The 12,853-nt window shown below is 41.4% G+C and overlaps 1 protein-coding gene across 1 annotated transcript in view; it reads right to left on the reverse strand.

Moving 5' to 3' along the window:
* LOC136560712 (multiple epidermal growth factor-like domains protein 6) overlaps nt 1-12,853 on the reverse strand; it is a 191,509-nt gene that overhangs the window by 81,974 nt on the left and 96,682 nt on the right. The window contains exon 5 of the mRNA XM_066556710.1: nt 7,732-7,854. Coding sequence (XP_066412807.1) covers nt 7,732-7,854 — 123 coding nt within the window. The remainder of the gene's footprint in view (nt 1-7,731; nt 7,855-12,853) is intronic.

Here is a 12,853-nt window from a genome sequence, read left to right on the forward strand (position 1 = left end):
TCTCTATAACCTGCCTTTCAGATGTAGTCATACATGCAAAAAACTAGCTAATATAAACTAATCAGAGCCCTAGAAATATCTCAAAACATATTTGTACTGCAGTCTATCATTTTTTGTCACATTATTTCCAAATATTATCTTTCATCTGGACAATAACAGCCTTTTCATATAGCTCTATAATGCTTTCCATCTAACTATTCACAGCTCCCCCGTTAATTAAAAGCATCGAGTCCCTGAGTAATATGGCAAACACTGCAATACTTCTGAACTTTAGATGTTTTCACTATCAAAAGCTGATCAATACAGCTTTATGCATCAAGTGGTTTGGACAAAGAAAACTCTCCAGGGCAGTTTATTTTTGCCCATGCCCAACTTTGTTGTGCAAAACTCAGGGAGGAACCATGGAGGGGATGACAGCCGCTGTCCCTGCACATCCCACAGTCTGAAGGACATTCCTTCCCAAGGATGATGGCAAGTTGAGGTTCCTGCTTCATATTTGCTCCCAGCTGGTGGAGCTGGAGGAAGACAAGGTAGCTGGAAGGCTGGGGAAGCAATCCCTGTGCCGAGTCTATAATCAGCTGTGACGCACGGGGAGCCGCCAGCGCCATATGGCAGACGCCGTGGAGATGGGGCTCTGCCTGTGCTGCTACCTGTGACACCCAGAAACAAGCTTTCCCCTTCAGATCAGTGACCAGTAATTCATCTGATAACTGGAATGCAAAGGGAAAAGGTGCCAGTTTTCCCTGGGGTACGAGCAATGCTGTGCTTTTTAAGAAACACTGCTGCCTTGGAACGCGGCACAAGTTGAGCTGCAGGGAATGTGTGACACGGTGACAAGCTGCAATACACCTAACCCTGTGTTAGGTAGTGTTCTAACAGTGTACTAACCCTGTAGTCTGACATAACCTGAAAATTAAACTGCCAGTTCCACGGTTTGTTTATGCAAAAGGCTGTTATTAAAACGTTGCAGCTGAATTAAGCGTTCAAAGGCAAAAATCTAGGCACCAAAAAACAAGCTCTGTGGAGAAAAAGAAATTTGCCAATATTATCTGGAAATAATCATTGAATCCTTGAAATATAAGTGATCCCAAAAGTCAAGGGCTTTTGGGTAGGACTCCTTCAACCATTGCTTTGGAGCCTTGGATTAGGATAACAACACCCTTGACCCAACTGGTGCGCATAAAACTTCTCCTTAAAAAGTGACTGCAAACTGACTCAGCCTGTTCTCAGCTCCCATGGATGAAAACACGTATCCGGGATAAAGGAGCTCAGCCTGCAATGGCAGCGCTCCCTTTGGAGGGAGCTGTCATAACTGTGAGCCTGTGTACCCCGAGGGATGGCAGATGTGAGAATCTGGGTGGTTCAGCTCGCAGCCGCCTTTGTTCGGTGCATGAGGGAGGGGCAGGCAGCCTTCAGCAGCAACCAAGCAGGAATCGGGGAGAAACTAAAGCCGGGCAATTAAAAAATTGAAAAATAAAAATAAAAATATTAAAAACTCAAAAATAAAAAAATCAAAAATAAAAAAAAATCAACAATAAATCAATTATCAGAGCATCTAAGGCTCTTCTCTGCCCAGACCAACACAGAAGTGCTCTGAACCAGGTGGGAAGTGTCTGCTCTGGTCCGAGCAATGTGTCCCTTTCCCTGACTGAAGAGAGACAGACACAAAATGCTGGGATTTGCTGAGTTTAGTATTCAATGTGTTTTTATAAGATTGAGGTTTGCGTAGCTGGATCATTTTGCTGGAGAGGGCTCACAGAAAGAAAGGGACTGCCCTGACCAAGCCACTGCCAGCCTGGAATGGGACTGCCCTGACCAAGCCACTGCCAGCCTGGAATGAGCCCCCAAAATTCAGCTGAAGCTCCTGCCTGGTTAGGCTTGCCAGGAATCAGCACTCAGGTAATTAATTTAAAAAGTCCAATAAGCTGAAGTCAGTGTTACCCTTACTATGGCTATGTTGTCATTTTTACTGCTTATTTGGAGGGCTTTTTTTTTGCTGTAGAACTACCAGGAATAGACAAATGCAGACAGATGACACAATTTGCCTGGGAGAGTGTAACAGCTCCACGCAGCTATTGATCCCAGCTGGATCCAACACAGCATGGGAGAACACGAGGGAGGTCAGAGGAACAACCTCCAGCCATCACTTCTTCTTAGAGAAATGCGTGAAATTGAGAATTCCAAAAGAATGACTTGGGAGTAGAAATAAAATTAGATTCCCCATCAAGTTTGCAAATGTAGAACATCTCCAGCAGTTTCTGCCCAGAGCTTCTCCGCAGCCATGCACAAAAATCACACAGTCCTCCTGCCTAAATCCAGCAAAAACACAGAACTCTGAGTGCACAATGCCAAACAGTGTTTATAATGCACAATTGATCCCTAATCTCACTTAATACAGTTCCCTCGGTAAGACAAGTAGGGGAACCCTACTTTTTTAAATTTCCAGCTGGGATCTAAAATCAAAAGCAGTTATTAAGCTTTTACTCATGACTAAAAATAATTATTTGACAGGTAGGAGCAATAATAATTAATACTTAAATGTAAAAACAGATATTGCTTCTTGTTGAATTCACTTCAAATATAAGACATTTACCAATATTCTGGACGTACAAACTAATGGAGAAGAAAATGTTTACTCTTCACCCCCCCTTTCCAGATTACAGTGAGTAATAATTTCAAGTATTATAGATTATTAAAATAATTTCAAGTATTTATACTTTGAAGCATAAATACTTGAAATTATCTGCCTTAGCTCTAAAAACCCAAGCTGGAGTCCCAGGATACCTAAAAGCCACTAAAAACAGGTTTGCAAAAATCAGAAATTAGGCTTTACCTTCTCTCCTCTTACAAGTCTTTTTCTTTTGCTTATACTTTTTCTCCTCTTTTTAGAATTGCTGTAAACTCCCAATACCCTGAAATGCCTCAGTTATAAAGTTGGTTCACACAGGGTCTGCTGAGGGTGATGAGGTGGAGTTGTCCATTCCCCTCCCTCTAAGAGGCAGACTTTAGGTGGACAGAGTAATTCAATTACAGATAATTAGATAATTGGGAAACAATTCCTGCAACTGGATTTATTTCCTTGTCTCAAGACAAGGTCTTGAAATAGAGGAAGATGAAGAGGGTTGGGTGGCTTCACCTCATCTGGGGGTGCCTCCACTTGAGTGCTGTAAGATTTGAGTTCAGCTGGTCTGGTACTTGCTGCATCTGGAATAAGAACTGGTGCTTTTTGATATTTGTGAAATATATTCTCCTTGTTCTCCTTCTGCTGAAGTGTTCCTGGCAATAAGTACCTCAGTGTCGTGGCCTGCCAACAATGTGTGTTGAATCAAATGCAACTGTTAGAGTTAAGATCATGCAAAAGCATCCAGAATCCTTCCAGTAGACTAATTTCTTCTGTTCTAATAAAAATGAAATAAATATAATTAAAAATGCCTTGGCATTTCCTTCCAAGTTCATGGTATTTTGTCCTTCAGTTTTTTATCACAGGACATGGCAGACACCTGTACATTGATTTGTTGGGCAGGGAAAACAGCCCAAATGCAGAATTAGCATTTGTTCTCTTCAACAAAACCAGAATTTTGACAAGAGTAAATTGTGTTTCAGACCTTATTGACTTAATAAATGATGTCACCTTATTAATAACCACTTTCTTGCTCTCAGACATGTCCCTCAGTATTGCTTTTAGCCCACCATTAATTCTTCCAAGGCAACAAGCAGTGTTTGGAGAGTCCCCCCCTGCCCTGGGAGCAGGCTCCAGCAGTGACCCCAGTGACTCCTCCATTTCTGGGGTAACCAGTGGTGGTGGCCCTGGCACAGTCACACTCTGGCTCTGGAGGCAGCTGCTCCCAAAGTTGCCCCTGGCAAAGGTCAGGAAAGCAGCCAGAGCTCTGAGGTTTGACTGAAACCCCCACGGATGGGGTTACAGCCATTGCAAAATCACTCTAATCAACCAAATAGCAGCTCCTTTCCATCAACAGTTAATCACAGGACTTCACTTGTCTCTAAGTTCCTGCAGTTGCCTTGACAGATGAGAGCACAATAATATAAATAAGAAATGACAGTTTACCAAAGAAGGTTAACATAAGGTCACGACCTTTTTCTACTTGACTTCTGCAGCTTATTCATGTGTGAAAACACGCTTTTGTAGCTGTAGCCTCAGCATCCCTTACAGATCTGGACTTCTGCCAACAACTGAGCTTTAAAATTACCATTTAAAATACCATTTTAAATGGTATTTATGTTCAGAAAATACCATTTCTGCATTTTGCGATGCTCGAGTAGAACTGCTTCGCCTCAGAATAAAACATGAAATGAGGATATCTCTGCATTTCACAGCCTTTCTCACTGACACAGTGGTGCCTCTGCTCCACAAACAAGGAGGTATTGGGTGCACACCCATTCCCTCTCCCTTCCTCAGAGCAGGGCACACCTTTCTGAGCAAACCCATCCACAGCCCCTGCCCAGGCTGCCCCAGGAACAGCACACAGATGCACAGGGCACAGCATCAGCCTGACAGTCCTACACTGGTAAATGTCAAATATTAATTTGTCACATTATTTGTGCAGTGATTTAAAGCCAAATCCTGTCTCATCATTCATTTCCATCAGGCACACGAGGAGCGGGAGGGAAGCAGGAGCTTTCTGTCACAATCTGAAATGCCTGCGCCAGGAGCTGCCAGGAAATATTTCTCTGTCAGAGAAGCAAACTGAAGTTCTGAGCATGAAGGCTGGAGAGTGAAAGCTGCAGAATAACATGGAGATAATTAGCTTTGAAAGGCTAATCAGGTCACTGCTCTGGCTGGCATTTCTATGGAGATGCACAGGCCTCCAACTCACCACATCTTACTCTCTATATGAGTATTCCTCACCAAAGTGAAGTAAGACCTTACAAATTACATAACTCTGAATGACATATCCTGCCATAAGAAACCCCTAAGAGCCAGAAAAGATCCCTACAAATAGCCAGGAAATATCCCTACAGCCCTTGGAATGAGGATAGACCCCACAGCACAGGTCTGTGCTGCCCAATCCCCTTCCCCATGTGGGTCCAACCAGCCACAGAATCACTCAAGAAGGAGAAGGTTTAATCAAAGCTGATGCAATAACTATTTTAAGATTATCCCACATATTTTATGTGGTTGACTTGTGCATATTCATGGAGCCTTGTGTCTTGCACACACCTTTGACACCCTAGAAGGTGGAGTTGTTGAGCACTGTCAGCTCCTTCAAGCTGTGAAATGAGGCCTTTGGGTCTCCAAAAAAAATTGCTCACAAACCCCCAGCAATGCTTGATCAAAACAGCAGTGCTCTTCACTAAGTTGTTGGTTAGTGATTTTTTATCCACTTTCCCTTCCTTAGCATTAAACAGCTACAAATGGCTAAAAAAATATTTTAAAAAACCCAACAGTTCCTTCCCAATGTCTTTCCCTTTTGTCAGAAGGATGCTCTATTTTGTTTCTGAAAAAACACGATCAATCTTTCCAGTAATAATGACTTGCTGAATAAGATCTGTGCTACTTCCATGCTGCTTTTCTAACAATGCACCTTATTTGTACCTTGGCTTATAAAAAACCCCTGTACACTGATCGATCATTGCAGGCACCAGTGAAATAAAACCAACCACGAGACAAATAATGGCAGCAGAACAATAGTGCCCATCTATTTAATGCCTGAGTTTAGACTAAGGGGTAAAATAAAGCACAATGATGCTATAAAGGCAGAAAGAATGGAACAACCCAGAACAACAATAAACTTGATTCCTCCAAAACCACTGGTTAACCTGAATGAGGAGCTGTTTTTACTCCTATCTGCAAAAATGGCTCCTTTGAGCAATGCAGAGGCATTAATAAAACCCCAGTTCACGCCCTGGTAGTCCTTCCAGCAGCACTCAGTTTTGTTTGAGAGGTCACTTTCCCCTCACATAGTAACCAACCATTGAGTTACTCATCTCGTACCACCTGATGGCCAGAAATTGGCTGATACTGGCCTCCTTGCACGTCAGTACAGCCAAATTCTATCATTGTCACCTCTGCAAAGGTTCAGGTGTATTTAGTGACACCACCACACTCACTCTGTTTTATGACTTGAGTGCTTGCAGTTCATTGTGGTTTTTTCCATTTTTGCCTGAGGATTTAAAAAAAAATGGCCTCAAACCAGCCAATAATATATTCCCCTGCAAATCCTGGTCAGATAAAATACAGTACAAAAATCAAACACCTTAAGCTCTGTTTGAGTTTTAAAGACTGTCCAAAATTGAATTTAAAGTGCATTTTAAGAACTGAATTGTGCAGAAGGAACACTAATTTGACTAACTTATTAAAATAAGTTAAGGAAAAATGACTCACGCGTGCTAAGGATTATGGTGAGTAGGACTCCTGCTTTCACAAACCTTGGGGTCTGGACAACTTTTAAGCACTGAAAGCAGTAAGTAGGCATCAAAACACAGACCTGTGCACTGGCCCATGGGCATATTGCCAGTCAATCCCCCAAAGAGGAAAGAGAGGTGAAGTAGCAGGGATCTGTGAATCATAAATGGTATTCCTGGGCTGAGCTCTCCAAAGGCCAAAATGAAAAGGTGGAGGACCATAACGAAACACTTCAATCAAAATAACATAACCATCTACAGCTTATTTCCATTGTCAAGGTGGATCTCAACTGACAGGCTGCCATAGAAAATAATTCTATTGTCTTTTAGTGAAAAAAGGAGTGCAGTCAAATAAATCATAAAGTTAGGACAAATCGTATGACCACAGACGAGAAATACAATGCTTTAGCCAAACCTTAAAAAGGAGTTGGACAATGGTAAATGAAATCTTGGAAGAAGGGGATTTGTGAGACCCTGTACAATGGGAAAAGCCAGAGAACAGAGTTTCTTGTGAGAAGATGATAATACAGTTCATGAAAATCTGCCCTGAGATTAAAAAAAAATCATCACCGATGCATTTACTGCAGCACTGAAATGCAGGGGAGGTGCAATCCAGGCCTACAGCAGAGCACACCAGATGATGTGGCAGCACATCCCTGCTACCTGTGTCAGGGGAGAGTCAGGAAGAAGGAACTGCTCTGGCCTGGAATGCAGCACACCTTGGGCACCTCACACCTGACCTTCTGCAGCATCTGATGATGCACAAAATGCAGTGACTCTAGGTCAGCACATCATGTGGGCTTGTTTACTGCCATTCTGTTTGCCAGTGAGCCACATATTTCATTTTGTGTTCTAACGTAAGTTTTTGCATAAGAACGAATTTTACCCTGTAATGCACTAACTAGACTTAAATTTCCCTTAGGAAAAAGACAAATGGGTTTACATAGCATGTGGTTTTAAATCCTTTTTTATTCAGTTAATCTCTAGCTGTGGAATTGTGATTGAAATATGAAAATGTATGTGTATTTTCTGATAAGAACCATTTTGCTTAAGAGACAGATGAAATATTATCAAGCGCATACACTTTCTTCAAGTTTTTCAACTGATGACGGAAATCCCATAATCAGAACATGGCACAGCCAATCCAGGTTAAGTGATAACATTTTTTTCAACAAAATAAAACAAAACCCCAACCCTTTGAAGTGTTCTTACAGTTACATCTTCGTAATCCAGACATGAGAAGATCTGCGCTCTCGACAACTCTGAGCATACGCTCTTCAGCTGGCTCCACATAAAAGCCAGCATTTCCTTCCCCTTCCTAAGTCTGCTGATTCCCTAATAGCAGTGAGACATGGTACAAAGCATTACCTGCACAGGATTTTCCATCTTCCTCCAGCTTCTGGCCAGCTGGACACTTGCAGTGGTAGCTGCCGATGGTGTTGCAGCAGCGGTCCTGGCAGCCGCCGTTCCCCGTGGCGCACTCGTTGACATCTGCCAGGAGAAAGCACAAGCAACCAATGAAGGATGGGCACTGACAACAAACAGTACCTGAAAATCTGAGGACAGTTGTGTCTGACTGATGTGAAAAAATGAGAAAGTTTCTGAGATGAACAGCTCAGGACCCTGAAGCAACATCAGAAGTGGCGACTCCCGGCTACGCTGCTGAGCCCCTCCACTCAGCCAGGCTGTGCCAGGGGAGGTTTAGGTTGGGTAGCACAAAACATTTCTTCATTGAAAGGATTGCCAAGCACTGGAACGGGGTGCTCAGGAAGTGCTGGAGTCACCCCCTCCAGAGGGATTTAAAAGACAGATATCATAGAATCATTACAGTTGGAAAACACCTCTGAGATCCTGGAGCCTAGCCATTAGTGGATGTGGCACTTGGGGACATGTCCTCTAGGTGGGCTTGGCAGTGCTGGGTTAATGGTTGGACTCAGTGATCTTAAAGGTCCTTTTGACCTAAAAGATTCTTGCTCTCAGGTGAGACAGCAGAAAAGCCAGAAGGAGGAGGATTAAGCAGCAGAAGATAAGCATCATCATGACTGTAAAAACCACAGGCAGTTACTTTGTAATAGTGGCACTCCTCATCCCCAAGGGAGAAATGAGGCTTTTAAAAAAACCATTTAATTAGTTTGTAAAGAAAAATCATAAAAAAAATAATTTCACATTCATGCAAGAGAGGTGAAAGCCTTTCAACTGCAACCCTTCGGTGTTAAAGACTAAGATTTACCAAGGTTTGTTAGTCCTTTAATGAGCTCAAGTTTCACTTGACTGGTTCATTTCTGATCCTGGCTAAAAGCCACAGGTTGAAAGAAATTTTTGAGGAGGTTTCAGATACACTTTTAAAAGAAAAGTGTATCACAAAACACCAACTTTTGCTAAAGTGTAGCTGAAGAGGCACAAACCCACAGAAACCACCTAATTTCTCTACAGCTTTAGACTCAATGCAATGACCGACAAAAATGATAATTTCTTTGTCCTCAGTGATACTGGAAAAAACTGGCAGGCTATAAAGAAATAAGACAAAATTCAGTTATCCCAGAGCTACACAACAAACCAAATCCTAACTCGCATGATGCCAACGAGGCTCTTCTCGATTTCACGGGAACGCAATTCAAACAGAAAGTTTTCCTGGAGAAAAACACTCCCCCCCTTCCTCCCCTCCAAAAACAAATGGCACCAAAATAACAACGTGCGTCTGCTCACTTCTTCTCAGCAAGAGACGAGGAGAGCATATGACAGGAGGCAGATTTTGGACGTGTTCCTCCGAGCTCTGGGAGGAGGCACGCGAGCGCGCGGAGAGCGGCGCACAGCCCCTTCCGAGTGGTTTACTCGATGTGGTGATAAACAGTAACAAGCCACAAAATAACCCAGCTCCACAGCTTCGACTTCTATTTATATTAACAGGATTGAAAACTAATAAAATCTCCCTGCTCTTTTTATTTTCATTTTTATCTTTAACAAAATTAAGGGAAGAACCGGTTTATTCTTTAGCGTCCAAAATGTTACGTGACCTCCTGGCGTAAAATATTGACTGATTGAGTGGTCTAGGATCTACAGCCCAATTTATTAACACCAGTGTCTATATTTTGAACCAAATTATTGGACCAAAACCTTTCTAGCTGAGGAGCTCATCATTATCCCCTTGATTTCACCAGGGTATAATCCATTCGGAAGTGCACAGTGCTGTTACATGCTAATATATAGGAAGTTTCTCCTTTGATTGCAGAGTGTTCCTGTTAGCAATTAAAAATCTTTTCCTTCCTTATTCAGCATAAAATCCTGTGGTCCAGCTATTGGTGCTGTATGACTGAAAACCTCAATTCCTCCTTCTTCTAACCCTACCTTCTTAATGCTCTGTCCAGGATTTCTTTGTCTCTGCCTTAATATTTGTTTTCGTCCTTTGATGAAATATTTTCATGCATTTCTTTGCTGCTTTTTACACCAGAAACCCACCACCTCTTCTGTTATACTCACAAAACCTGACTTTGCATCTCCATGTGCCTTTAAAACAAAGGCCTTATTTAAAGCTAATCATCATAAAATAAACTATGATTTAATTTCTGAGTAAAGGCACCAAAATTTTTTTTGATACAGCTTTATTAGAGAGCAATCACACTAGAAGGAATACACTGAGTGGGAATAAATCTCACCAGTTTTAGCCCTAATACTATGAAAATCTGCTCTCTAAGCATCTGCATCCTTCCCTGTCCTGTCTCCCGTTCAAGACCTTCCCCACTGCCTGCTCTCTGCCAAGCTGTTTTCTGCAACTCCATAATAAAGGTCAGATGTTGCCTCAGTCCAAAGAAGCACAAAAATAAATGATCTGAATGTGAAGTAATAAAGAATGTGTTTTACATTTGTAAAAGGCCGGGTCATAGAGCTTTTACAAGCCACAATCAGCTGTTCCATATTCCTAAAGCAGAGTAGTCAGGATTTTAAAATCTGATTACTGCTTTGCCACTGAAAAAAAAAAAAAGGAAACTTAAAATAAACTCAACAAAAACAATTCTGTCAAATGATAAATTTCTGTCTGCTTTCCATATTCAATGTCACTCAAGGTCGCAAATATATTTTGCCTTTTGAATAGTGAGCAAAATGACAGAAAATTTCTGACACGTAACAAGTCTGCCACGTTGGGTCTGACAAAAGTTCAATGTTATCAAGCCTATCAATCCATCTGTAATGACATGCTGTAGGCACTTCAAAAAAAAAACAAATGTGATGTTTGCTACAGCAATGTTTCACATTTATTTATAGAGCCAATGTTGCAACACAAAAACATTATCCATGGGACATACTGGATGTGAGCCTTCAATCTTGCCATGGGAAAAATAATTGAAAACACCTTGTATCTAGATTAACTTGATATTAACTTTATATATGATCTGTCTAGCATATATGTGTGGGGAAAAAAAATCCACAATATATTTTAAATCCAGTGGTATGTTAAAATATGGATTGTTGACATGTGCTCATGTCCCACACTCTCTGCACTCATGGTATTATAGACAGAACTCTGTGAAAAGGTGTTTTATCTCCAAAAATCGTATAAAATACTTTATATGGAAAGGAACATACCTTTTTTCATGAAGCAGACCACCTTTGCCCAGTTAACCCTGCCTAGGAGCTACATGCTGAATGGAGAAGGACAATTCCAATCCCTTCACTTCTCTGTTCTTGTTTATGCTATTCCATCTGAAAATGTCACACGTCCGCAGCTCCAGGGAAAACAGCCCTTCACCAAGTTTTTATGAAAATGTAGGTGATTTCAGATTTCCTACAAATAAATGAAGGCTTTATGTAAAAGCAGACACTGGACAAAGGGCTTTTAATTGGTAATTCCATCTTGAAATCTAACAGCAGTGACCTGCTCTACCACTAGCTCTCAAAAGTAGAAAGCAGATGAAGAAGAATCAGTGTGAAAAGCAGAAATAGGCGTTGGCACCAGGGCAGAAGTCTCCTCTCCACTGAGCTGCTGGTGAGGGCTGCAGCTCTGCAGGGTCTGCACCTGGAGCTCAATTCAGCACCTTTAAAATCCAGGGAGGGATTAAACCTGTCCTGAGCACAGCACTGTCCAGAGCTGGGCAAGGAGAAAGCACCTGCAGTGAGCAGGGGCTCAGCTCTGCACCAGGAAAACCATGAAGTGAAAGACCATCTAATTTTGGCAAATTTGTATGTTTAAATCAGTTAACAGCAGTTAACTCACTGCCTACAGCTTAAGATATTTTTATTTTCCCCATACGACACGTTTAATGCCATATTCATTAATATAAAGACTAATTTTTAAGATAACAAAAGGAATCTCATAACTGCCACACAGTATTTAAAACCCATTTTCCAAGGTTTCTGCATTTATCAGCTGTATATGAGCAATAACTTTGTTCATTTAAGGCAGCCACATGCAGATTTGCCATGTGGGTGCCCAGTTTTTGGGCTAACCCGTGCTCTGACCCGTGAGCCACTGACTCCAGCACGTGTCAGAGCTCCCTGGACTTGAAATAAATCACTGAAGTGGAATAAAATCTGTAAAATCATTGCCATTGTTATTGCAATCCTGCCTGAACAAAGCCCACCAGCACGGAGCAAGGAGGTGATTTTGATTAGTTTAAAAGCATTAGGGGAACACACCCTGCTTCAATCAGGGGTCGCAGCAAGCACAACGCATTCATTTAGAGGGAAGACAACATTTCATTAACAATATTTGGGACCTTCTCCTGAAGACTATGATGAAGATGGGCTGATTTCAGGAATCTAAATGTTAAATATCTTTAAGAAAGCAGTTTGATTCCTCTCTCCAGCAGCCACTGGCAGCTTCTATTAAGTTTTATAGCAATTCAGAGATGTAAATTCCGAACTCAGAAAACAAAAATGCTGTTGGGCAAAATAAACCAAACCAAATCAAACCCTCACAATGGTTAGGATCAAAGTCTAAATATAGTTTATCATGTACACCTCAAATGCTCCTACATGCATACTTTAGTATATCTGAGTGTCTGGCATATAAAGGTGTAGAACTGCAACTATCTGACAATTTGCTTTTATAAGGAAGTATTATAGGCAAGTGTCTGCAAATCACAACGCCCATTTGACAACTTCTCATACATTGATCTAAATAATTTGATTCAAGTTTTAAAAACGCTGAAAATCCAAAAAATAAGAGTACCTCCTTAAGTTTTACACACTGTTTTTGGTTTTTTTTAATTACAGCTTGGATAGTTTGCAAGCAAAACCATATGCCTAAAAAATCCTGAAACCTGAGAAAGATGATTTGAACTTTAAAGGCCACTCACTGCTACAATGCAACGTAGCACACATGCATATATATCAAAATTACACATAATGTAACTAACAAATACACGGGACAGGCTGCCAGGCACAACACTTGCACCCCAAAGGCTGCGTTTGTCTTTTGGTTTCCTGCAGAAAGCTTTGCAGCAGTTGTCTGTGAGTAGTAATTGTCTCTAAAACATAAATTACATACATCACT

This window comes from Molothrus aeneus, chromosome 10 (assembly GCF_037042795.1).
Source record: "Molothrus aeneus isolate 106 chromosome 10, BPBGC_Maene_1.0, whole genome shotgun sequence".
Lineage (NCBI taxonomy): Eukaryota > Metazoa > Chordata > Aves > Passeriformes > Icteridae > Molothrus > Molothrus aeneus.